The sequence below is a fragment of the Thamnophis elegans genome, chromosome 13, assembly GCF_009769535.1.
Source record: "Thamnophis elegans isolate rThaEle1 chromosome 13, rThaEle1.pri, whole genome shotgun sequence".
Lineage (NCBI taxonomy): Eukaryota > Metazoa > Chordata > Lepidosauria > Squamata > Colubridae > Thamnophis > Thamnophis elegans.
The window spans coordinates 28,816,211-28,844,127 of record NC_045553.1 but is presented as its reverse complement, the minus strand read 5'-3'; the positions used below and the strand labels follow the sequence as shown (position 1 = coordinate 28,844,127).

The following is a 27,917-nucleotide window of genomic DNA, read 5'->3' as shown; positions in this document are numbered from 1 at the left end:
TCAAATTATAGAGAATCCAGTGGTTGATCTGTAGGCTGTCCGCACATCAACACAATGCCCGTTGCTGCAGACCTGAAAGTCAAAGTGACAGATTATCAATAGAGCAGGGATGTCAAACTCAGGCTTGTGTTTGACCTTGGGGGTGGGTGGGCAGAATAGGCATGGCCAGGGTGGGTGTGGCCAGCTCAACATCACTTTTGCTGGGTTTGCCTGTGGTGGCTTGAGCGCTCTGCCAGAGAAAACAGGTTCCCAAGCTCCATTTTCAGCTGCAACAGACTCCTGCAACCCATTGCCAGCAAAAACGGAGTTTGGACCTCCATTTTCGCTGTCAGAGGCACCGTGGGCAAGGCCTTCTCTGTGGCCCTGTGGCCCAGATCTAAGCTGCATGTGGGCAGGATCCAGCCCCTGGGCCTTGAATTTGACACCCCTGCAATAGAGTAAGACAGTAGTTTCCTCACAACTAAACTCTGTCGTTCCTTAGCACTAAGCCAAATTTCTTTCAGGTTTTACATTGTATAAAAAGACAGAGTGAAGTGATTCCTGATCCTTTCCTATAAGCTTCGGGATTTCTTCAGCACTTCTAAGTGGCTTCACTGAACTGTAGACCTTTGGGTCACAACCAGCACTGCCCTGATTTTCTCCTTTCTCTCTTCCACCTTCCCTAGTATGGAGATACCTACAAGTGAAGAGAAAGGACTGTCTCTGTCCAGAAAGTGCTTGCCAGGGAGAAGCACAAGGCTCTGAGAAGGCCAGGCATTTTGTTCTTTGAAGAAAGAAACAGCCCTGGACATTCACCTCATTTGTTGTGGCTGCTGTTTGAAGGAATAACAAGATAATAAGAAAACCTAAAGAAGGCTAGAGAGATACTTTTTCTTCTGTGTACATTCACTGTAGTTTGGAAAACCTAAACCAGCTTTTAGCAAGATCCATTATGACATTTGTAGTGATCAACCCTTGGAATCTGAGCACATAGATTAGAGGTAATCTTTTACTAACCATTCCATCTCCACATTTTGTTCCAGGTTCAACCAATCCAACATCTGGTTTTTCTGGAATATAATCCATTTGGCATTTCACAATGTTTCCATGTCTGCAGTATAACCTGCCACACTTTACGTCCCTGAAAAGGAAAGAGTGAATTCATTCTAATTAAAAAGAATGGAGTAATGAGAGTATGTTCATTTGCTTATCTCTTCAGTGACTTACAATATAATAAAAAGTTAGAAATTTCAAAAACAATTATAATTAGAATAAAAGCTAAAAACCAAGATGATGGGCAGCCTGGGGGTAAGAATTGCTTCTTCCTGCCATCCCTAACATAGCAGGCCCATGTTGAGGACGCAGGCCAAGAGGCAGAGCCAGATTCATAGGCTGTTCCAGGAGGCCAGAATTCTGGGGGCAGATCTCACTTCTGATAAGAAAATATTGCCATGAAGAGAAGACTTTTCTCCTGCACCTGGACAGCCAAAAGTCTTTGGCTGACAGAATCTGAAGCAGGCACTTTCCACTGAAGGACACCCCTGCAATAGAGTAAGACAGTAGTTTCCTCACAACTGAACTCTGTCGTTCCTTAGCACTAAGCCAATCCCAACAAGGTAAGGCAATTCCACCAATATCTTGGACCTATTTCATAAAGGGCTTTAAAGGTAATGACCAACTGCTTGAATTTGGCCCAGAAGTAAACTGGCAACCTGTGCAACTTGTATAACAATGTGGTCACACATGCCATGTTCCAGGAGTGTCCAGCACTGTTAGCATCACTGCCTTCTGTACCAATTGTAGCTTCTAAATGCTCTTCAAGGGTAGCCCTATGCAGAAGTCCAGCTGGGACCAGAGCATTAGTGACTGTGCTAAGAATCTTGATCTCGGGTTAAGTTTTATGTTTTTTGGTTTAGTTAGAAATGGAGAGCCAGACGTTTGCCATGCCTCATTAAGAACTAGTTCCCTCTGACACATAACTGAAAAATCTCACAAGGTGTTTTGGAGATCACAGTTCCTGTATTTCCAACCGGCTCACTGTGATTTCCTGTTTTTCAGGATGAAGATGGTTGACTCAGGATTCTAACCTTAAGAGTAACTAATGCATACGTTATTCACTGGGAAAACCCTTAAAGCAGATTTAGGAGACTTTAGATATTTTCCAGATATCTAGCTTAAAATCATTGTAATCTCTGATCAGTGGGTGACAGGGGATGATGGGAGTTGAAATCCAAAGATTGACACTACAGTGTGTAAGAGGCAAAAGGACAATCTGGATTTATACACATGATTAAAAGATAATGTTCCTTATTGTTTAGTTTGGGTTCAACATATGGTGCAAATTTGGCCATTGTGATTTCTAAATCATTATTTATAAGTCTTCGACTTATGACCACAAATGTGTGAAGAATTTCCATTTCTGAACAAGGCTCTTGGTAAGTGAGCTGCACACAATTTTATGATCTTTTTGGCATGGTTGTTAAGTGAATCACTACAATTGATAAATAAATCACATGGCTGTTAAGCAAATCTGATTTCCTCCATTGTCTTTGATTTATTGGAAGCTGGCTGGAAGGTTGCAAATAATAAACATGTGATCTAGGGACACTGCACCAAGCCAAGCACCCAAAGTTTGGTCACATGACTATAGGAATGCTGCAATAGTTGTAAGTGTAAAGACAAGTTCTAAATCACTTCTTATAAGTCATTAAATGAATGGTTGTAAATCAAGAACTATCTGTCATTTCTGGGGGAGGAGCCAATGTCGCAATGGGGAGGAGCCAACGTGCGGACTCAACATTCCGAATCCGCCAATGACACTTTTGTCCCTGGATGGTCCGGTTGGACCTAAACCGTCCCGAAGAGACGGTGACTGGGAAGACAAGACCTTGCTGGTCACAGGGACATCGCAAAGTCCCTGATCGACCCAAGGGAAGTGCTTCTAACTGACGGCAAACAGGCAGCCCCCAGGCTGACATAGTTGGAGACGGCTCCAGAAAGAAAGAGAAGTGAAAGTGTTTCGTCTGGTGAGGTTTTTTTTTTCTTTTCTTTTAGAAGATTGCCCTAAGAAACTTTTTTCTTAAGATAAATTAGTCCCTTAAGTAAGAACAAAGTGGTGTATTTAATCCCTAATGGACTGCCTTAGAAAGTTTTTTGCTCTTCCCTGTAACAATGTTTTGTGGATTGAAGTGATTGCAAGATTTCCTGTTTCTCGGCTTGAGGTGAAGAGACTGATTTTTCTTTCTCTATTTCTTTTTACTACTTTAACTTTTTTGGCTTAAATTAAAACTTTTTTTACTTTAATAAATTTCTACTTCTACTTGTTATAACATCATATTAAAGATACTTAAGGAAAAAGTTTTTATAATAGTTGAATCTGCCACCTGGAAGCCCAAGTCTGAAGTCTCTTTCTTTTGTTGTTGTAACAATCTATCCTTTGTTCACTACTATTTGACTACACTGACTTTGCAACAGAAGGGTTTGGAACTTGTTTTTAAAACCTGATAAAGACTCAAGGTCACAAATATTCTACTGCTGGTGCGTCTGAAAAATATTTTGGCGAGAATTGGATAAGGAAAGAAAAAGTTTAGAACCCTTCTTTTTTGAAAACTATAAAAGAACATCTGCTTAAGATTTAAAATAAAAATAGATATATTCTTCAAAAATTTGTGACAGGCTAGAGTGGCAGAAAGTACAAAATTCCTTTCTTTGTTTTTTCTTTATATATTTTTTTATTCTAAAAATGGATCAATACTCAGATGAAGAAAACTCGATAAAAACTTGATAATTCAAAACATTTTGGCTGGACTTCAAAACATCTCAGAAGGACTTGAGAAATTTTGCCCCAGAAATCAAAGAAGCGAATGAAAATATAGAAAACAAAGATAAGAAGTTAGATGAACTTATTAATGGAGTAAACATGAGTGAAGGTGGAAAGAAGGGAAACTGGAAAAGTGACTTTGATAATTTGGTGCTTCACCCCAAACTCCAAGATTCAGGAGAAAAACAAAGAGTGAAAAAGATTGAGTTAGTAAGACAATTCTATCTAGAAATAAACCTGACAACCAAAGTTAAGCTTACATTAATAACAACTCAAGAGCTACAAAACTACATTATAGATCGCTTAAGCTACAAAGTGTAGAGAGAAGTCTTAAACCCTGAAAGGTCCTGGAAAGAGAATCGACACACAATTGGTGAGAAACAAAAGAACATTTTGTTACGGGAAAGACACTAGTTAATAATGCTAGTTGATGAAAAAAAGCTAGTTAATTATTGATGATTAATAAGTAGAGATTTTAGTATTTTATAGACTGCTCTAGATTACCATTGAATATTTATTTGTTAACATATAATTTACTATGATATTAATAGTGAAATGATAACCTTAATTAGGATAAATAACCAGGCCATAGAAATGCTAATGTATACTTTTGGTGATTGATAAGTAGAAATGTTAACATCTCTTAGATTGTCTTAGATGTTTAACGTGTATTTTCTTAGCACATAATTAATTAATTTGGGATTGAGGGAAAAGACATATAAATCTTATTAATAAATCATTTTTTTAAAGATGGCTATAAAGGTATAATATTGTGTGGGCCTGTGGAGAGAAGAGGTGAGATAAACAGTAAATAACTTTTAGTCAACTACAATCAGAACAAAGAAATGTTAATGGATAATATTTAATGATACATATAGGTGTGTAATTGGGGGGAAATGCTTAGATATCTTACTTAACTGAATTTGTTTTAGAATATGTCATAAAGGTGTAATGTCATTGGAGATCTATTGAAACTGCAAATGAATGCCAGTAGGTGGTTGTGTCTTTAAATATAAATTTTAGATTCTAGATAAAAACATGTTTAAATAATGGCAATTAAATGAGAATTGTGATACAGGGATAGTAAAATACACAATTTTTATTTATTGACTTAAAATGTACAACTCGATTTGAATGAAGTATATGTGAGGATGGTGGAAGAAACGCACGGAATACACTTGTAATCAATCAAGACACTTTCTACAAGATGTAACGAAAGATTATTCTTTTTTGTGTGTGTTTTTGTTTAACTAAAACAATAAAAAAAATAAAAAAAGGAACTGTCATTTCTGACACAATGTTTTAAAAGGCAGTTTCCCAAAATGGGAAACAAAAGAAAATTAGCCATTCAGAAATTGATTCACATTTCTACTGTTTTAGCCAGATGGCAGAATCATATTCCCGCAGATGTGGACCCTAAAATATTTCTTATTATCCTTATATAATATCATCATCAAAGAAGGAAATAATTTAGATTGCTTACTGTGGTTCACATGGAATCTTTACACCGTTTTCCCTTCTGCAGTAGCCATAATCATTCCCTCCTAGATTATTTCTATAACATACATCTGGAGACACATTAGCATCTTCAAGAGGGAGTGAGAAACAAGACAAATACATGAATGTATAACATGCCAGCAGGATAAAGAATAATTTAAGAGATACCAGAGGATTAAAGAAACTATAGTTAATATTTGCTTATTTGTAAACTACTATTTTGTAACCTATTATTTATTTAATCTTCATTATGCCTGAATCATTCTCTATCTGATACAGTGATATACTAAACTTCCTTATTGAATTTTATGGGCAGAAAATCTGAAGCCAGTTTTATACAGCTTGCAGAACATCATGCAGAAAATCAATGGCTGGAGGGGAATCTGAATGCACTTAATTCCTCTGTGTGCTCATTCTCATTTTCCAACTTTAATAATAGCAATAGCAATAGCAGTTAGACTTATATACCGCTTCATAGGGTTTTCAGCCCTCTTAATAATGTTGTAGAAATATCCCTTTGCTGGAATGTAGTAGGAGGGGGATCCCTCTGTGGGAGATGATGCAGTCCAGATGAGTAAGAGGCAATTCACACACCCCAGATATTACATGTGAGAGAACGAGGGTGAAGACAGATGCTCTCTAATAGTTTACAGGAATGAAAGAAGAAAGAATTCAGCATGGAATAATCATCGTGTGTTATTCTTGATTTGAGACCTGGGTATAAGCCTTTTTGAATATAGCTGGACTTCTTGCAAAAGATGGAGGTATTATCATTCTTTGGAATGTTACATCATGTTATGCTATTTAACTGACCAAAATAAATATTTGTTTGTTTGAACTGAGATTTCCATTTTCAAAGCAATGGAAATAATCCAGCAAGTGTCCATTTATTGTCTAAATCACATCCTCCATAAATCCAATGGATCGATTGATTATGCAAGTGGAACAATGTTCTAATTTGCAATTCGGATTCCCAGTCACCATCACATGTCATCTGACCCTTCATAAACAATTTAGACAAGGGGATAAAAGGGAACATATCAAATTTACAGACAACAATAAGCTGACAGGAATGGCCATCACTCCAGAAGGTAGGCTTAAGATCCAGAATGATCTCGAGAGACTTCAACACTTGACCCTATCTAACAAAAGAAATTTAATGGTGAAAAAAGTTTTTAAAAGTTCTATATTTAGGCAAGAACAACCAAATCACTGGTACAGAATAGGTGATACCTGGCTAAATACTATAACTATAAGAGGGATCTTGCAGTCCTAGTGGACAATCATTTAAATGTGCACCAGCAGTGTGTTGCAACTGCCAAAAATCCAACACAGTACATTAGACTACATTAACAGAGGGATAAAATCAAGATTTATGAGAAGTGTTAGTATCACTTTAAAATGCTTTGGCAACACCACATTTGAAATATTGCATCTAGTTTTATTCGCCACAATATAAAATAGAAGTTGAAAGAATAAAGAATACAAAGAAAATGAACAAATATGATTATGGAATTGAAGGCTAATAAAGAACTTCTATGACAGAATAATTAATCAGTGGAATGGCTTGCCTTCAGAAGTTGTGGGTGCTTCAACAAGGAAACCTTTAGATTGGAAATGGTTTCCAGTTTCCCTCTTGATCAGGGGGTTGGGCTAGAAGACCTCCAAGGATCCTTCCAACTCAGTTATTCTGTTAATTCTACTCTTTTAATTAATGACCCTGAACCTGTATTTGGGCTTTCTATATGCAAAGCCTCACTGCACCACTGATCTATGGCCAAGATAAATCTCCATGCTTACTGAAAACTATCTACCTTATATGAAAAAGGGAACTTATTTTCAGTTTCCTTTTCAACATAAAACCATGCTGAAAATTTTGTGAATAGTCTGAAAGTCAGGAGTGATGAGTGACAAGAATCACATCCCCAAGATCTGTTTCTTAAATTATTGTGTGAAATGTAAAGAAAAGTTTGATTCTGGGGTTTGAATATTCTTAGCACACAGTCCCATAATCAATTTACATTATATCTCATTGAGATCATTGACATTGGCTCATATCTTTGTCCAATTTGGGAATGTATCCACAACCCACAAAAGATCCTTTCCCCAAAGTCAGTCTTTCCAGTCATTTCTTGACTACAACTATCATCATCTTGGACCATTGGTCATGTTCTCAAAGGATGACTGGAGCTTTAAACCCAAAGATCCGGAGGGCTGGGCTCTAAAACCTCCAAAGAAAAAACTTCATCTTGAAAAATCATTCCATCTGTACAAAACCCTCAGAAATTGTAGGTGCTCCAACATTGGAGATTTTTAGAGAAGAGATGGGAAATGTTATAAGGTTTCCTACTTGAGCAGGGAGTTGGACTAGAAGACCCCCAAGGCTCCTTCTCACTCTGTTATATGCAATCATGATTTACTATGGATACAAATGAGAAAATCTTTGATTTATGCAATGACTGTCTTAGTCTTTTTCAATAAAACTACTTTTGAAATCCTCAGGTTGACTTACCTGGCGCATTCTTTAATAAAGCAAAACATTGTTTCTGCATGGTGGGGCATTTCCCATTGTAGCAGTAACCTTGGTTGTTTTGGCATGGTTCTCCATTCCTCTTGAAGCTATCTGTGGGACACTCAGCCGATCTGCCAGTGCAGTGATCAGTCACATCACAGTCATCCTTTGCTGGCCGACACACTGTTTTTGCTCTCTTAAACTGTGGGTGAGAATGGAAAATACTCCCACCTATAATTCTTTAGCAGCAGAGATCAGAGTCAAACTATGATTCATAATACATTTCAAAATGTCCTCTTCATCTTCTTGAGGATTACTAAGCAAGGCATCCCTTGCAAAAAATTGCCATTTTGCAATTGTGCATTGTGCCTAGAAGACAGTTGCAGCTTGTCTTTTTTACTATGAGAAAATGATTGCAATGAAAGACTCGATTCCTGAAACACAAGACTTACATATTGGCTGGCCATGAAGTGAAAATCAATTAGGTTGCCATGAAAAAGTAGCCAAAGTTTAATTGATGAACTTCTCATGATATATTTTTATTTCCTTACATCAGAAGAAGCATTCACAGAATTTTCTGTGGTGCTCAAAAAATCTTCTTTTCCTGTGACTCTGGGCTTGTGATGAAAATGTGGAAGGAACAAAATGATTTGGGCCCCTCTGCTCAAAAAGTTTATTGCAGAATGAACTGCGATCCTTTATAGAAGTAATTAGGAACTTGCATCTCTCTCTTCATGAGCCTGCAGCACCTCCAGAATGTGCCACCAAAATAACTGAATTTAGAGCTTTAGAAATCAGGTAGAGAATTTAAGGAGGGTGTGGGAGAGAAGCTATTTTATTTCCAGAAATCTATTAAACCTATTTCCATCCTAAAAATCTCAGCATTACCAGAGACATCCAAGAACCTACCCAAAAGTCAAGGAACTAAGTTAGGGCATCAATCTCAAACATTAGGCACATTTATTTAAATTGAACATCCATGCAAATTCAATCAAAGAACAAATTTATTATTTTCAGAGATTTAATGTACAGAAAGAGGGTATTTTGCTGAAATTTTGTTACATTATCCTCCCTATGGATATGTTCATAAGGGTCAAATAAGCTGGAAGAGGGGATAGGAATAGGTTAAAATGTTTTGATCATAGTAAGCAGCCAAGAGATAATATCTTTTTATATGGCTAGTATGGAGCAGGGTAAAATCTCTCTTGGTGTTAAAAATAAACAAGTCTTACTCTGCATTGCTCACAACACTCTTCAGCGTCACACTGTTTCCCAGGTTTCAGCTTACAAGTTGCAGCATCACAGCAGGTGCTTTGACAATCCTGAGAAGCAAAACATATCAAATGATGTCATAGACTTCTCAGCCTGGTCTTTTTTTATTGGTCTATTTTGAAGAGGGAAACTGTGAAGGAAAAAGATATGTCTGTGATGGGTTCCCTCTTATGGGTTTAAGCTAGCAAAGGCGCAAACGGTTGGTTATTGTAAATGTTTGATGGCATATCTATGTGAAACAGACTTATCTGATATTTCCTATGTGAAAACAATAAAACAAATAAACATATTCTCATCTCCCAATTGTGCCCCTATTGCTTTCTTATTCATGAGGGATTTTGTAATCTTCATGCCAGCCTTGGAGGGAGTCTAGAGAAGAAGCATCAACATGAATATGAACACTACCTTTATTGTAAGGTTACAGTAGCAGAATCTTTAAATACTGAATGTACATTTCTATCCTCTCATTTTTATGGACCAAAAGAATGGGTGGGAGGTGTTCCTCTTCAGATGTTTGCCTTGTCGCTTTGCTTCAGCAGGCTAATATGTTACACTTCCTCCCCCCAGACTGCGTTTATTATCGTGGCTCTCAACGCCTATTACTATCTTAAAGACTTTAGCCTTTATAACACCTCCCCCTGGACCTGGACCATACATTTTCCTGTTGCTAGACTCTCCACTAGACTTATAGAGGAGAAGGCAAGATTCAAGATCTCTTATATAACCTTTACGAACTCGCGCAACTGCACAATTTTAATTGGTATGGTGAGTGTATGGGTTTGCTTGTGATTGAATGAATGGCCCACTTTTATTACTCCATTATATTGTATTTTATGTGTTTTTAACTATTACGTGGGGACTGTCTGGGTGAATAAATGAGTGTGTTTGATTCGGAGGGCCTGCCAGGGAATGCGGGAACTGTGGGGGTGGTTGAGGGGACCACGGCCACGGGAGTGGGTCGGAGCATTACGGTCGTAACGGGGAGGGGCAGATATGGTGGGGACTTTAGGGCTGGCCATTACCGGGGAAGGAGGGCTCGCTACGTCACAGAGATCCCTCCTTCCGGCCCTATGAGTCCCACTCCGAGGCCAGATGGCGCGAGCAATCAGGACCCTGGTCTCAGGCTGTTGTCGCTAAATGCCAGGTCTGTAGTTCACAAGGCTCCCCTCCTCCGGGACTTAATTTTAGATGAGGGGGCAGACCTGGCATGTATTACTGAAACCTGGCTGGGCCCGGAGGGAGGAGTCCCCCTCGTAGAGATGTGCCCAGAAAGATTTCAGGTGCTTCATCAGCCGAGAGCCCAGGGAAGGGGTGGGGGTGTGGCTATTGTTATCCGGGAGTCTTTAGCACCTCGTAGGATCCCTGCTCCAGAGCTTGTCGGGTGTGAGTCCCTGCTGGTGAAGTTGGACCTCAAGGGTCAAGTGGGTTTGCTGTTAACGTACCTGCCTCCCAACAACGTTGCAGCAGCCCTCCCCTTGCTCCTCGAGTCGGTAGCCGAGCTAGCAATTGAGTTCCCCAGGCTCATGGTCCTGGGGGACTTCAATTTGCCTTCGCTCAGTGAACACTCTGATGGGGTGCAGGAGTTCATGGCTTCCATGACAGCCATGGGCTTGACCCAGGTAATTCGGGGCCCAACCCACTCAGCGGGTCACATGCTCGACCTCGTATTCCTCTCGGAGCAGTGGACTTGTGATCTTGGTCTGAGGGGCAATGAGATCATACCCCTGTCGTGGTCAGACCACTGCCTACTGAGGCTTGACTTTTGGAGACCAAACCCCCACTGTAGGGAGGAGGAACCAACCAGGTGGTTCTCCCCCAGGCGACTTATGGATCCCTTGAGGTTCCAGACGGAGCTTGGGGTTATTCCTGATACTCTCGCCCACAGTCCGGTGGAGACTCTGGTTGCTGCCTGGCACTCGGCAGCATCGGAGTCCCTTGATCGGATTGCGCCACTACGGCCGCTCCTGCGCAGCGGACCCCGGAGGCTCCTTGGTTTACCGAGGAGCTCCGGGAGAGGAAGCGCCGGAGGAGACGCCTAGAGCACCTATGGAGGTCCGATAAATCCGTATCGAACCGAGCACTCTTAACAACTTGCACCAAGGAGTACATCAGGGCACTTAGGACAGCAAAAAGATCATATATTGCCACCTTGGTTGCGTCCGCTGAGTCTCGCCCTGCCGCCCTGTTTAGGATAACCCACTCCCTCCTAAATAGGAGGGTTACGGGGGACCCCTTGCAGGGTAGGGCTGAGGATTATGTCCAGTTCTTAGCAGACAAAGTTGCTCGGTTTCGGTCGGATTTGGACTCCATCTCTGCAGATCCAGCCGAGGCACAGGAGGAAATTTTTGACCACCGCTGGGTTGAGTTTCAGGATGTTGCCCCTGGGGATGTGGACAAGGCCATGAGAGCTGTGAGTGCCTCCACCTGTGTACTGGACCCGTGTCCCTCCTGGCTGGTTGCCAACAGCAGGGAGGTGACACGGGGCTGGATCCAGGCGGTTGTTACCGCCTCTCTTCGGGAGGGGTTCTTCCCCACCGCACTTAAAGCGGCGGTGGTGAGACCCCTCTTGAAGAAACCATCTCTGGATCCAGCCGTTCTTAACAATTATCGTCCAGTCTCCAACCTTCCCTTTGTCGGGAAGGTTGTTGAGAAGGTGGTGGCCTCCCAGCTTCAACGGTCCTTGGAAGAAACCAGTTACCTTGACCCATTCCAGTCCGGCTTCAGACCTGGTTACAGCACAGAAACTGCTTTGATCACATTGACTGATGATCTCTGGAGAGCCAGGGATGGAGGCCACACCTCCATCCTGGTTCTCCTTGACCTCTCGGCGGCTTTCGATACCATCGACCATGGTATCCTTCTGCGATGACTGCGGGAGGTGGGGGTGGGAGGCACTGTTTTGCAGTGGTTCTCCTCCTACCTCTCGGACAGGTCGCAGTCGGTGTTAGTGGGGGAGCAGAGATCGACCCCTAGGCCCCTAACATATGGGGTGCCGCAGGGTTCGGTCTTATCCCCCCTACTATTTAACATCTACATGAAACCGCTGGGCGAGATCATTCGGAGGCACGGGATAAGATACCATCAATACGCGGACGATACCCAGTTGTATCTGTCCGCCCCGTGCCAACTCAATGAAGCGGTGGACATGATAAACCGGGGCCTTGAAGCCGTTAGGGACTGGATGAGGGCTAACAAGCTTGTACTCAACCCGGATAAGACCGAGTGGCTGTTGTGTTTCCCTCCCAATAATTTGGCTAGTGTTCCATCACTCAGGCTGGGGGGCCAAAATTTATTCCCCTCAGACAGGGTTCGCAACTTGGGAGTCCTCCTGGACCCACAGCTGACCTTTGACCACCATCTGTCGGCTGTGACCAGGGGGGCATTTGCCCAGGTTCGCCTGGTCCTCCAGTTGCGACCCTACCTGAACCGGGAGGCTCTCACGACAGTCACTCGGGCCCTCGTGACCTCTAGGCTGGAATACTGCAACGTGCTCTACATGGGGCTGCCCTTGAAGAGCATCCGGCGACTTCAGCTAGTGCAGAATGCGGCCGCGCGAGTGATTGTGGGTGCACCCCGGTTGGCCCACATAACACCTATCCTCCGCGAGCTGCGCTGGCTACCTGTTGATCTCCGGGTGCGCTTCAAGGTGCTACTTACCACCCATAAAGCCCTTCATGGTAGTGGATCTAGGTACTTGAGAGACCGCCTCCTGCCAATTACCTCCTCGCGACCTATTAGATTGCACAGATTAGGCCTCCTCCGAGTTCCATCCGCCAGTCAGTGCCGACTGGCAACTACGCGGAGGAGAGCCTTTTCAGTAGTAGCTCCGACCCTTTGGAACGATCTCCCCGTGGAGATTCGTACCCTCACCACCGTCCAGACCTTCCGCACAGCCCTTAAGACCTGGCTATCCCGTCAGGCCTGGGGTTAAAGATTGCAATCCGCCCCCGCCCGAATGATGAATGTTGTGTTCTATTTTTAATTATGTAGTGTTTTATGTCTCACTGTCTTGTATTCCCCTCCCTATGAACTGTAAGCCGCCCTGAGTCCCCTCAGGGAAAAGGGCGGCCTATAAATAATAAACCTACCTATAACCTACCTACACTTATATGACCATTGAGTAGATTTTTCCTCCTTCTTTTGTCTCTCAAGGACATTCTTACAAACCATTATATGTATATTTAACAATATAAAGAGAACACTTCAGTAAATCACAGTTCTTATAAAAATATCATTAGGAATCAGAGCATAGTTTAAAAATCATAAGTTCTGGGAGGAAGCAGCTCAGGAAAATAGTGGACAGATAATGTGTCCATGTCAACAAAATAGGGTTTTCAGTAGAGAAGGATTTTGTTGGAGAGGTAAATCACCCATGTTTAAAAATATGCTGTCTTCCCCAATTGTTAGTGAGATACCAGTTCTTTATTCCTCCATGACTGGTTCCTCAAATCAACCACAGCATTCATGCATGTACATAAAGCACAAAAACCTATGCCATTCAGAAACCAACCTATTAGATGGCTCAAACCACTTAGATAGCCAGATGATTTTCCAAGGAGAAAATTTTTGAAATCACTCTTGTTGATTTAAAAAAAACTTACCTCAGGAGAGCCACAGTCACATTCTTCTCCCCTCTCCACAAAGTAATTTCCACAAACTGCAGGTGCCTCAATATCTTTTTTCAAGGGTTTGTCGAGAATGCATTCTGGGAGTTTTGAAGTTAGATACGTCTTGTATTCCTCAACACTACAAGAGCTGAAGTCATAGAGGGGGACACCACTGCAGAGATGAAACAAAGTAAGATCAGGACATCATCCATATCTGAACTAGGAACAGAATTCATTGCAAAAACATATAAGATGGAAAAGGGATGGCTAATGAAGAAATACTGTGATTTTTTTTCTCAAAAGCTAACAAATTGGCTAAGAGAACTGTTTGTTCCCTTGATCTTACTCCCAGATTATGCTTTCTCAGTTTTATTTCCACAAATTTTCTTTTCTTTTTTAACCAAATAAATTTTCAATGAGAACTCCATGGGATATTAGTTGTTTGAGCTTCTTCTTGTCTTTGAGTTGGCTGCCTTTCATTTTGATTTTTAGTCAGCATCTCTGTGGAAGGGCAATAATATAATTGAAAGGAAAACATTAAAATTTGTTTTCCTTTTCTTCTTTTGGAGATATAGTACTTTTTATAACAATGAATACTTTTGGCAAATAGAGAGCTAAGTATACTAACTCTCTATTTGCCTTAAACTATTCATTGTTAATTTCTTTTGTTGAAAAGGTCATAATATCAGCAATGCCACACTGTCCTCTGAAGCTGTGTTCTTAAATAAATGCAAGCATGGTATCATAAGCCCAATCACCATCCTAATGTTAATACAAACCAATAGGAATATAAACATTAGCCCTTCAATCAATCATTGCTGGTAGCCATTAAATAGGCCCATTTCGTGGCATTCATTGACCGACATTGTTTTCTGAGCAAGGTCTTCTGTAGAAAACACCATGAAGTGTCTAGAAATATTAAAAAGTAATCATGATGCCCAGAAATCTTTCAGTAAGTACAGGAAAAGTTACCTAGCATTCTCCATACTTCCTGACCTCATTGCCATTGCATGAAATATGAGACAATGAAGTCCTAGGGCTTTAGCAGAGGATACCAGAAAGTGATTGATAGGAGACATGCTCACCGAGCCTATGCAAAAGTCTTACAGAAAAGTTATGTGGAGTTTTGCAATAGACAATTGCTGAGAAGATTCCTTCAATTTGTTTGGCTTCCTTTTCCCTTTTCTTTTTCCCTCTTGATGAAGCAAAGGCTAAACATGCACCTGGGACAAAATATTGGTAGTCCTTGACTTGATATCACAGAATTTCCATTGCCAAGCAAGCCAGTTCTTAAGTGAGTGATGCTCAATTTTACAACCAGTGTTGCCACTTTGTTAAGTGAATCACAAAGTCATTAAAGAATTCCAGCTTGCTCCATTGGCTTTGCATATGGAAATAGAGCTGGGAAAGCTCTCAAAGCTCTCATCTTATTAATCAAAGAAATAAGTCACAAATGACGATTATGAATCAGGATGCTACAACCGCCATAAATACATACTGGTATCACCAACTGCCCACATTTTAATTCTGTGACAGAAGGGAGGTTGTAATGGCTGTTACTATGAGGACCAGTCATAAATCACAATTGCAAACGTTTAAAAATAACTTCATTGTAAAGGGATTAAAAGTGTTCCTCAATCTTACCTTATTGTTGGAGACATAATGCATTTCTCAGCAGCGCAATTGCAGGCATTTGTGTCATGATTAATGCCCAGATTATGACCCATTTCATGGGCCATTGTAGATGCCATCAAACGTGTTTCTTTGGTATGATCCTAAAGAAAACGGAATCCTTTGTTTATTGTTAGTCTGCCAAGAAACTGAAAGTGAGTCCAATTATCATTAACACTAATTGCCTAAAAATGATGACTAAGTGAAAAATTTTGAGTTGAGGATACCATCTCAGAATTCATCTAGCTAGCTCTTCTGAATGCATGCATGCCCACCAAGACTCAGGACATACATAAATACATCCAAAAGAAAACTTTAAAGCCTGGAAGGTAAAGGAGAAGATCAAAACCTATCATCCATTTGCTGTCTGCATTTATTTAGTTACAAAAACTTTGCACAAGTTAGTGTTTTCAGAATATTGAAGGATGCAGTCCTAAACAGACTTAAGAATGAGTTGTTCTTTCTGAATAAAAATGACCTTCTTGAGCAAACAAGTTTAGGATTACATCATACTACCTGAATCCTACCTGTGCTTCTTAAGAAACAAATTGTACAAGTTTTATTTATAATTTTTTTATTGCCATGTTTCTCCATTTTTTCTATATGAACAAAAAATGATGCTATGTATTTATTGTTTATTGTTTCTCAATAAATGCATAGCATTACCTTAACTAATATAATTTTCTTGTAGGGTCTCAAAATACTGGATTTTTTTTCTTTTTAAGTAGATTTAGTATTTCCTCATTTTCTCAATGCACATTAATTCAATCATATGCAATCTAGATCCTAAATTTCTTGTAAGAAAATAAGAGTGATTCATGTTTGTCATTAGGATTTCTAAGAATATTGTTCAGAAGCGTTATTTGGGAACGTTGTAATCTGATGTAACCTGCTTATTTGCCAATCAGAGCACCGTTAGACTCTTCCAGAAACATTGTAATATATTGTCACCTTCTGATATATAGCTCATGGCATACAAAAGCTCAATCTACGTGTCTAGAATGCATTGTGCCAAATTGAAAATGACTTGGATCAACAATAAGAAGATTCTTAATTTGTAAAGAAGTTATACTTGTATATAAGTTTTCACTTGTGTACAAATAGGTAACAGGCATCGTTTCTACTAACCTGAACAATTGCTGTAGAATGCTTCGAATGGCAGATGGTGCCGATGTAACCTAATCCTAAAGTTAGTCCATTAAGGTCAATGTCCCTATAAGAAAGAAGGGGAGATCAATGAGATAGGGACTCTTCATTATCAGAATGAGTAGAAAAAACCATTAAAAATAGTATTATGAGAAACTGTATGATAAGGAGAACACACTATAAAATAACATACTACAATATTTGGAACAATCTGATCTCCCTAAGTACCAGACACAATTAAAGATATGTTCAATGAACGAATAACCTTGATAAAATTGACAGAAGAATAATTAAGAGACAAAAGAATAATAAAACATAAGGGCCTGATGGGCTACTGGCAGAATTTTTCAAACAACTAGAACAGACACTAAGCCCTGTGATGTTGGAACTATATAATGAAGTATTGCTAGAAGTAGAAATACCAAACTCATGGATGGAAGAAAACAGCATTCTCATACTAAAAGATGATTCAGATTTAATGCAGATAAACAATTATAGGACAATATCTTTACTGCATGTGGACTATAAAATACATATGCTTAGATAATAGAAAGATTTAAAAAGTATTTGAATGAATTTATACATTTAGGCTAGAATTGATTTCTGCCAAAGGGACAGATTAAAAACAATATGAGAATGATTTTAAACACATTGGACTATCATGAAATGCACCCTGGAGAACAAATGGCATTGATGCTTCTAGATTCACAGAAAGTATTTGACAACGTTAATTGGCAATTTATCTTATTACAACTGAAATATATGGACTTTGGGGAAAGTTTCATTAATATTATTAAAGTAACATATAATAAACAATCAACTAAGGTGATGATAAATGGGGGCATGACAGAGAACTTTGATATTAAAAAAAGGCACTAGACAGGGATGTCCACTGTTGCCGCTGCTATTTATACTGACTTAGGAAGTGTTAGCCAGGAATATTCCACAAAATAAAGAAATAAAAGGAATGGAAATTAAAAAAGAGAAAGAGAAGCTACAGGCGTTTGTAGACGACATGGTCTCCATATTAGAAGGCCCCTTAGAAACTGGAGTGAAGCTAATTAGAAAAATAGAAGAATATTGCTCCAGCTCCTACCAACCTAGCAGTTCAAAAGCACACAAACATAAGTAGATAAATAGGCAGCATTGCGATGGTGGGGGAGGAGATAATAGCATTCCATGTGCTTTTGGCATTTTGACATTGACAAAGTTGGCTCTTCAGCTATGAAAAAGAGCTTGTGTGTGTATATATACATATGTATCAGTGGTGGGTTATGTACCGGGGCGTACCAGTGCCTACAGGGAGCAGTACAGGTATGGTACGGTGCTCCGGATGGTCCACCTGCCCGCCCACATTCGTGGTATTTGAGGTTTTCGGGGCTTCTACACATGGAGCGTATGGTGCCTGCATGATGCTATGCCGAGCACCTGGAGTGTCACAGAAGTGTCGTGGAGCATCGCAGGTGGTAAGTATGCATGTGTATGCTGCACACATTAATGTGATCGGCGCCCAGCCCCGTTCCACCATACCAGTTGCAACGGGATCCGAAACCCACCATTGATATGTGTTTGTGTGTGTGTGTATGTATGTATGTATGTATGTATGTATTTATGTAGGTAGGTAGGTAGGTATATGTATGTGTATTTTATATTGCTAAGCATTATAAATAGATTGGGTATTTTATTTTTTTCGTTTATTCTTGCTTTACCTGTTGTGTAATGAAAGCATTCATTTAATTAATGCAGAATGAGAACCAAAATATTACTCAACTGATTGGAAAATGCATGTTTAAGTACAGTCAAAGCGTAGCAGAATAATTATTTGAGTTTCAATTTTAAATGAAATCAAGCTGAGGTTTTGACCTGCAATCATTCAAAGACTTCTCAAAACCAGCTCTCATCTACTAAAAAAAAGTAGTTTACTTTGACCCAGAGATTCAGTTCATGTTTGGTTTAAAATATACAGCATAGAGTGGAAAAACTGTACAAGCACTAAACTTTCCATAATTCTCCATTCCCAGACACCCCACTCCCTTCCCCACAATGAGACGTACGTGAGTAACTGAGCATTATCATTCCTTCTGCGTGACAGCAAATCTGATTCTCTCCATCTTGCAAATAAGTCCAATGTGACATTCGCCGCTGGCTGCACATTAATCCTATCTCTGTCGGACCAAATTTCTGTGCCAATCAGTGCTACATGAATTCGCAAAGGTCTCAACATCTGTCAGGTGGACATGGCAACAATCAGAAACTCAAATACAAGTAAACCCTGAGAAACCTTTCAAGATCAAAAAGCAACTGACATTGGCTTCTATGGGCAGGTGAAGAAAAAAAAAAGATCTAGGCATCAATAGAAGAGAAATCTCTGGAACTCAAGGTTTTATTGTGGAGTCTTTGGTGCACCTTGACTTTATTGCTTTGCTTACTCAAGTAAGTTATTTACTCAGATAATAAGATGTTTGCAAGGAAACCACCAAGCTCAGAAGCACTAAGGACTCTATATATTGGGGAAACAAAAACAACAACAATATAACAAGAACAACTTGGAACAACATACAAGTTTATAATAATAATGACATATTTTAGCAGTAGAAATAAAACAAATGATAAAAAGAAGCAGTTGATTATTCTCTGTAATCAGGAAAAAAAGGAGGAGGAGTAAAGGGAGAATTGACTCATTGATCTTTCTGTTGTCTCCCTGATTCCAACTGATCATCAACAGTGAAAATGTAAACGTTAATAAGACACTACAATATGAGTGTATCTCCTGGTAGGTACCACAATCCAACTCAAATTGAGTTCCTGTCTTTAGGTTTCTTCTCAGGGATCAGTTTAACAATCATTTGACTCACTCTGTCCATCTCTTTCTAACATCCAAGTTCAGAACCATTAACCATGGTCCTCAAAGAATCCAGCTACAGGTGTCATTCTGATTGAATTTTTGCAACACTTTTGGATTTGCAACCTCTCAACATAGTGGCTGTAGTCACATAAGGGGCTTATTAACCTGGTTACAATTAACCCATTTTCTGGGATGGTCTTGCATGCTGGACACCAGCAGGTTAAGTGTGTTCTGTGAACACAGTGAAAATCTGGGATGGACTTGAGAGAAGTTTAAATCCAACAAGTGAAATGATTTTTTGTCATGTCTTCTTACCGTATTTATAATGTTGGCAATTTCATATATTCTTGTTCTTATAGCAGTTAAATCACTCTTGTATTTCCTGTACTACAGAAAAGACAAAAAAGTTAAGATGAGATCATAATTATAGGAAGAATCTTCATTTATGCCATTTATATATTAAGATTATTAACTGTTCAACAATATACATGGGTTCTCCCCCAGGTTGGAGAAAATTTTGGTCAGCCTACTGAGATGCTTTCCTAAATTGGATATCATATTTCCATGTTTAGAGAAGTGTAACATACTAAGCATTCTCCACTAGACATTTTATTCTTCCTGTGTTGTAAACTTGGATATACAAATTGTGCAGGAATATTTCAAAGAAATCTATATAACTGTTTAACCAGTGTGGGATGAAAATAAATTTAGATGGAATTGAGGAAGAACAAATGTGCAAATTAGGGTATATTTACAAATGTCTCCTAACTTTGTAAATATTGATTGGGTCCAATAACAAAAAGAAATATCAAAGTTTATGATGAAGCACATGTTAAGAGAAATCCAGTTTGGATGTTTGTTAATGTCTTCAAAAATGCCCACATTATAAAAGGCAGAAATTAATGGGAATGATATCCCAGATACTTACCATTCTGTTGTCCACAGCTATGAAAAACTCAATATATTTTTGGGCCTGCCAGTATCTGTCTTGCTAAAAAAATAAAAATAAACAAAAGGCTGTTTAGACATGTTGCTCCCAGCAGCCAACAAGAATCTTGGTCATCATCAGATAATCAGAAAACTGCTTGTTATACTTCCTGATCAAAATCCTGGGCCTTTCAGAAATATTGGCTCTTTGAAGAAGACATTTATAGGGAGACAGATTGTTTAAATTTTAGCCCTTAGAGTGGGGTTCCCCAACCCCTGGGCCATAGCCCACTACTTGGAAGTGGTGCGTGACCATTGGCATGAGCATGTGCATCTCCACTTGCATGGACAGCAAGAAAGCATGGATGGACATGCTCCATTTGCCCAAGTGAGGGCATGTACATGACCCCCATTGCTCACATAGAACTATCCCCTTTCTCTCCCTGCAAGTCTGCAAAGCTGGAAAGGTTGGGGAACTCTGACTTAGTGAATGTGTTGATAAATTTTTGAGGAAAAATTACATTATGCAATGGATTGTGAAGCAGAAACAAAAGTTGTCACCTTTAAAAAAAGGTTTGTCACAACACAAATCTCTTTCTTTGTATTAATATGGTGTGGCACTTGTTTCCAATTAATTTGTTTTTGGTATTTATGATGCTTATGAATGTTCTTATGAATTCTATCCAATCACACCCCCCAAAGAATTTCGCTTTTACTTTACATTTTAGAAACAAGTAAATGAATCCCTGTTATCTAACCATGTTATATACATGAGATTTCAATATAAGACTTACTTCAGGAGTAAGATTTAACTGAGAGGTCTTTTTGATAGTCTCATCCAATTCCCAAGTATCAGTTACCCCACAGATTTTGGGGGTCTCATCCTCCTTTTCTACATTTTCAGATTTGTAGACTGCATGGGCTTCACTGTCAGAAAGCTTCAAGGGTTCAATAAGGTATGTCTCCCCTTGATGCTTGAAATGTCCTCTGTAAAACAATATATGAAAGAGTGGTCACAGATGAATAACTAATAGAAGAGAATATTGTTAGTTCAGGGATGACTTGCACTGATGATGTTACCTAATTGGTGATGAAATGTCTGCAAGGAAACAACTAACCTCTGAGAGCCATTTTTAACTGACCAAGTCAACATTCCCTGTGTTTTTCAATCCCTTTTTAAAACTAACTGAATTATTTAATTTCTATCCTCAGAACTGATATCATTTTTTCATGCTTCCCAAAGATTCAGCTATGATCAGAAACATACAAGAAATTGCACATACTCAATACAGCCAGGAAATATCTGTACATTATTTCTATTGAGAAAGTTTGGCACAGAATCCAATATTGTATATTTCCTAGGGTTTAAAAGAAAATAAAGTTTCTATCTATACAAATGTAAGACTAAACCTATTTGAAAGATTCTGTTTTTGTATATATCTTGTACACTGAATCAAGAAATATTTATTCAGTCATAGATCAGCAAATCAAACCTAAAAATCACAACTAAATAGGATAATAGAGAAAAATATAACTATTCTAAAATATCTAAAAAAGAATAAGAGGAAATACTAAAATGAACTATACACAGTATAGTACAGTATTTAGCTGCAATCCAGGAAATAATATTAGATTGCCCTAAAAGCAATTTAAGATAAGAGTCAGGATGACCAGAATATTTAATAAAAATGGAAATAAGAATTCTTGGCAAGCATCTGCTTCGAGAGGGCAATGTAGAATAACATGAATAACAATGCAGAATGACAAGGAGCTGGAGCCTAAAACATATGATGATGAGTGCTTGCAGGAACCCAGTACATCTAGACTAATGAAGAGAAGGACTAAGAGTGACATAACAGTTTTCCAATATTTAAGGGGCTAAGAGGGGGACAATCTAATCTCCAAAGTATCTGAAGGCAGGACAAGAAACAGTAGATGGAAGGGGAAATTTCCTGACAGTTGGAACAATTAACCAATAGAATAGTTTACCTTCAGACAATGTGGGTGTTCCATCACCACTGGTTTTTAAAGAGAGATTGAAAGCCATTTCTCCAGAATGATATAGGTCTTGTACTTGAGCAGGAGATTGGACTAGAAGACATCTACGGTCCCTTCCAATTCTATTATTCTATCATTCTGTTCTTCCTTTATTACTCTGTTGTTATTATCTTATGTTCCATCATTTCATTTATTCCTCCACTGTATGGACATAGCCTCTGTACAAAGGGGATCTTTTAGTGCCTTTCTTCAATAACAGCTTTTGTGACAACATTGAATCTGACTAATGATTTTGAATTGTGGGGTCTTTATGTGGCTAAGATATCTAGCTGGTTGGAGAAGGTGTGCAGAGTGACTCAAGGAAGTGTTTCTGGGTAGAACTGAAAAGTCTGTTTGCCTCTTCCCGTAAACATTCTAGCAAGGTATGCAATCTGAAGCTTACTTATCTTCTCTATCTGTAACATTAACGCTATGTACAAAAGAGATATGGGCTTGGTAGCTCCTTTATACAAACCTGATTTAGCTCCCTAGTATCTCTATTGGCTGGCAACAGCTGTTCTTGGTATTCAACCAAAGTCTTTCTAAATTTTGCAGAGGGCTTAGATCAAACCCAACTAATTTACATGAATAACTGATATCCTTAAATTTAATTATGACATCTCCAAGAGGAACATTTTATTCTTAACAAAATAAATAAAAGATAAGAGACTATCTCACTTCAAGCCATTGCATGCACTGATGACAGCAGTTGAGTCAGCTTCATTCTGGATGTGTCCATGATAATAGCAGTGATCCTGTGTGGAGGCAAGAGGACTACATTGGTTAAAGCTTGTTTGTAGTGTGATTTGATGAACAGAAGTGCGGTTCCAATGTATTTCACCACATGAATGAAATATTAAGAAAGCAATTATTCAGAACATTTTGATTTTAGGAGCCAGAAGTCTCTATAAAAGCAAGTCACACTGCACCATCCATTGATGGTAAAATGCTAAGAACTTTTGGGCAGACAACCAACACACAAATAGAAAATGCGTTGTTGAAATTACAAGCCTTTTTCTCCATCAACCTTGTCTTCTTGGAGATCCACTCTATTGATGAACCAAGGATTTGCTGAACAAACTTTCAGACTTGATGATTGTCCTACATTCTGAAATTGTTATTAAAAATTCCACATTTACTAATGATTCCAATTAATTGTTATTCCCTTGAGCCTGCATAATGAAAGCGTTCAGAAATTTACACAGAGATGTAATTCCTAACATCATCTGGAAGCAGGATCCATGTAGCATTAAAGTCAGGAGATTTCTGTTACAAACTCAGTAGGAACAATTTGTATGAACTTTGAAGAGGCTAAGCCAGAAGTAGATTATTTTTGGAGACAGAGGATGCACTTTTATATCATTTTGGGGGGAAGAAGGCAAGGACTTAATGAAGCACTGGTCAAAGGGACCTAGCAGAGATTATAGTACTTGATACTTCTCAGGAAACAACAACTGAATGAAAAACCACTGGTGACCTTCTAGCGCTGCACCATAGAGAGCATTATAATTTACTAGACATGTAGTAAGGATGAAGGTAATTTTTTTTTCATTTTTAGTAATACAAACAAATGATTCTGAATTTATCACAGTAATCTGCTTTAAAAATCAAAATGTAGATCTTATGAACGTGATGTTCTCATAATCAATCTATTTGTGAAACTCACTCCCCAGAATGTTTGCTTTTAACCAATAGCAAAAAACTGGTTGCTTGAAATCTTGTCCTACTAATTCAATGAATAAAACAAACTGGGTTTAACAATCCATACATCCTTACATGAATATTTCAGTATAAGATACTTTATAGATGTACAATTCTTGATTGAGTAGCCTGGTCTAGTACCAGCGTTCCCTTTAAGCTGAGCTCGTGCGCGGCCACACAGGTAACAAAAAACACTGCGCACAAGTTTCAAACTGCAGCGCAGTGTTTTTTAATGTCTTTAAATGTGACTAAATATATCCCCACTCCCTCCCTTCTCTCTCTGCACCGAAATCTCTCCTCCATCTGGTGATTGGTGAAATCAAGGAAGACTCTGCCCAGAGATAGATGAAGCTGCAGAAGGGAGAATTCCCATTGGTCCTCTGGGGCTTCGTCAGTTCCTGGGAAAATGGGATTCGCTGGTTGTAGCCTGCGTTTCTCTGCACGTCCGGGGTTTCTTAGGCATTGCCTCATCTGAAGCTCAGCCTTTTTTCTGCGATCCCTTCGCTTTGGGGAGAGAGGGAAGCAGTGTGGGATTGGACTGCCTGAGCCAAAGGGGTACACGGGATCTTGAGACTTGATTTTTGAGCAGTAACAATCCTTTCCACTCTTTCCTTTTCCTTTCTGTCCTTCTTCTAATTTCCTTTCTTTTTCCTTTCCTTTCTCTTTGCCTTTCCTTCTTTTCCATTTCCTTTTCTTTCTCCTTTCCTTTCCTTTTTCCTTTCCTTTCTCTTTTCCTTTCCTTCTTTTCCATTTCTTTTATTTCTCCTTTCCTTTCCTTTTTCCTTTCCTTTCTCTTTTCCTTTTTCTTTCCTTCTTTTCCATTTCCTTTCTCTTCCACTTTCCTTTCTCCTTTCCTCTCCTTCTTTTCCTTTTCCTTTTCCTTTTCTTCTTTTCCATTTCATTTCCTTTTTCCTTTCCTTTCTCTTTTCCTTTCCTTTCTTCTTTCCCATTTCTTTCCTTTTTTCTTTCCTTCTTTTCTATTTCCTTTCCTTTTTCCTTTCCTTTTCTTGTTTCCCATTTTCTTTCCTTTCCCTCCCCTCCCTTCCCTCCCTCCCTTCCTGGGGGTCTGAGGGAGAGGGAGGGGACCCTTTTCCTCCTTGCCCCCCCCCAACATCTGCTCTGATGGAAATTATGGCTAAAAACAATTCAGGTGCTCAGGCATGAAAATGTGCCGCTCGAACACTATACTTTTCCGCACACACTGAAAAAAAATTAGAGGGAACATTGTCTGGTACTTACATATTTGGAATATTAGTGCTCAAATATTCCTCTCAATTTATTTCCTAAAAGTAAGACACTCTGGATATTACCTCAACTGGAGGGCTTGTTGTAATTTCTCTGCCATCAGGGGAATAATGAGTCTCAGTGTAATCTTTGGAAAAAAGTCCTCTAGAAAGAATGAAAAAAGTGAATATCTATGTTAGGAATTAAGTAGGATGGAGATAATTTTATAGTAAGTCTACAACTACGGTATTTTAACCTTATATTGTTTGGTATCAAAGGAAAGGAGCAGGAATTTCAATCTCAAGAGGATACCTATTTAAGAGGAGTGCTGAACATACTAGATTCGCCAAAGGAAAGAGATTTGCACCAAGGAAGCTGTGCAATTTTCTTCACCAAGACTCATAGGTGGTATGATTGACCAGAAGACATTTTGTATTGCCTCTTGTTTTTATTATTCTGATCAATGCAACAATTTGATGAAACTCCTTGGTTTTATAAAGGAGAGCCACATAGCTCTATTAACTTAAGAGTAAAATGAAGCAACCTCAAATAAATGGATGCCTTGAAGCTTCATACTGAAGCAGTACTGAAGTTTTAAACCAATATATGGAGTCACTTTCCATTCCTAGTGTCACAACTATGCCTTCTGGCATTGCCTTCTCTTTTTCCAATCTACATGTTCCTTGCTAGTCTTCCACTTCTATCCCTGCTTGGCTTCCATGCCAAAACGTGATCATTCAGATGCTGCTCTTGAAATCTGGATAGCCTTCATATTTAAACAAAACAAAAGGGGGCACTAGACTTTCTAAAGCACACTTAGAATTTAGAATGAAATCTCTCCAGTGCTACAAGATAAAGTGACACAGAAATGCCCATAAATAGGGGTAATGAAAATGATATACTTTCTTTTAGCTCTAGTTCTAGTAAAGTTAAGAGAACCTCTGAGTTAACATACTTATTTCTTTCTAAGTGAAGGACCACTTGCTCTCCATTCACTTTAAATTCATATTGCATTGTATCTTCATAGTTGGTCTGAAAAGCAAAGAGTTCAGAGTTTATTTTTAAAAATAGGCAAATAAAATGTGTACCCTCTTAACAACTCCACACCTGTGTCAAATGGAGAGCTGTGGCCAAATTATTTATTAGATTTAAAGTATTTAATCTAGTGATTGAAGGGCACTATAAAATTAAATTTAAGCATAAGTTCAAGATCTCATTCTCAGGCTAATTCCCTGCTCAATCCATCTTCCCTATATGGCTGGGTGTTTCCCAATACTTTATTAGCTATAGTAGTCAATTAATATTAGGAAATTCTCGGCTAAGTTACCAAGAGACTCCTCAAATTTATGTGAATTGGGCAGCCATATAAATTTGTTGAATGAATTAATTAATTAATTAATTAATTAATTAATTATGCACATAGATTGTAATGCAAAAATCCAGGTAATCATTACATGGCAGCAAAGGAATACCAAAAACTCTGTTGGCTGGCAAGAAGTAAGGTGCTGAGATCCTTTTCTTACCTCTGGCTCAGCATTCTGAACTCCTCCTTCGGGCAATGCAGAGACTTTTTGTGGATACACTACTTCATAATCATTAATATTCCCAGGTTCCAGGATTATAGAGCTCCCTTTGTAAGGACGGAGGGGAGAAGAAGAAGAAAGGTGTGCATTACTTTGAATGTTATTATACCATCCTCACATTCACAACTCAGTTTGTTACTCAATTATCAGTGAAGAATGGAATCATTTTCTAGTGGAAGAGACCACACAAACCCAGGTTTTCTTTGGATATGCAATTTGCTGAATGTGTTGGACAGCTGGGAGACTATCTAGAGGCATTATTTGGGCAGTTGCAAAAGAAAGATTTTGGAGCATGAATAATCTGAAAAATAAATAAATAAATTTCAATGAATGTGCAAGTTTGTGCACTGAGTGATAAGGATAACATGATAAAATACAAATTACAATAGTGTGATTCACACAATTCAGTAAATCATACTACATTATTAACATTTTGCTTCCTGAACTTTTCTTGCCACAAACTCTGTCTCTCTCTCCTCTTCAGTCTTCTAATTCTTTTACTCACATTATTGGAAAACCTTTTCTTCACATTGAATATGATTTTCTTCTGAGGATATTAGGACTTTTCTTTCTTAGGATCTATTATCTTGACAAAATTTAACAAATACCAGAAAACCATCTATATAACTTTACAACAAATGTGATCTTTGAGAGCAAGAACTCTTTTGCTCAGTCTGCCGAAACTGAAGTGGAACAAATTTTGGTTAAGAATCAAAAGAAAAACCATAGAAACCTTTTGGGTGCCATAGACTTTTAGCAGTAAGAATTTGAAGAAGGAAACCAAAGAAAACATCTTACCTTGATATGGAAAAACCACTAAGCATATAGTTACCAAGAGAGCTTGGATCATTTTTGAGCCTGGATGGGCTTGCGGACAGGAAATCTCCTTCTGCTTCCAAGCCAACCTGAGCTCTTCTCCTGTAGACTGTGAGAAGCATATTCTTCAGCTTCATTCGTGCCCTTATATGCGAAGGTGTTTGCTAAAGGATTTGCACAAATTCTAACTTGTAACAATATTACTGGAGGGCAGTTTTCCAACTGGCTTAGCGCTTGTCACTCCAACAATGACATCTGGAAAGCTTCTTTGACAGCATCA

At 38.9% G+C, this 27,917-nt stretch overlaps 1 protein-coding gene across 1 annotated transcript; it reads right to left on the bottom strand.

The window, feature by feature from the left end:
• LOC116516361 (zinc metalloproteinase-disintegrin-like MTP8) lies at window positions 1-27,755 on the bottom strand. The gene is made up of 18 exons (XM_032228789.1): window positions 27,620-27,755; window positions 26,762-26,868; window positions 26,194-26,270; window positions 25,325-25,403; window positions 22,992-23,068; window positions 21,071-21,263; window positions 20,444-20,446; window positions 20,278-20,340; window positions 19,665-19,736; window positions 18,559-18,728; window positions 16,487-16,571; window positions 15,332-15,462; window positions 13,682-13,859; window positions 9,041-9,130; window positions 7,809-8,010; window positions 5,283-5,385; window positions 997-1,120; window positions 1-72 (listed from the first exon to the last, which is right to left on the bottom strand). Exons 1-18 carry the CDS (start codon window positions 27,669-27,671, stop codon window positions 1-3), a joined length of 1,878 nt encoding a protein of 625 aa, XP_032084680.1. The 5' UTR covers window positions 27,672-27,755.
• Window positions 27,756-27,917: the final 162 nt, after the last annotated feature.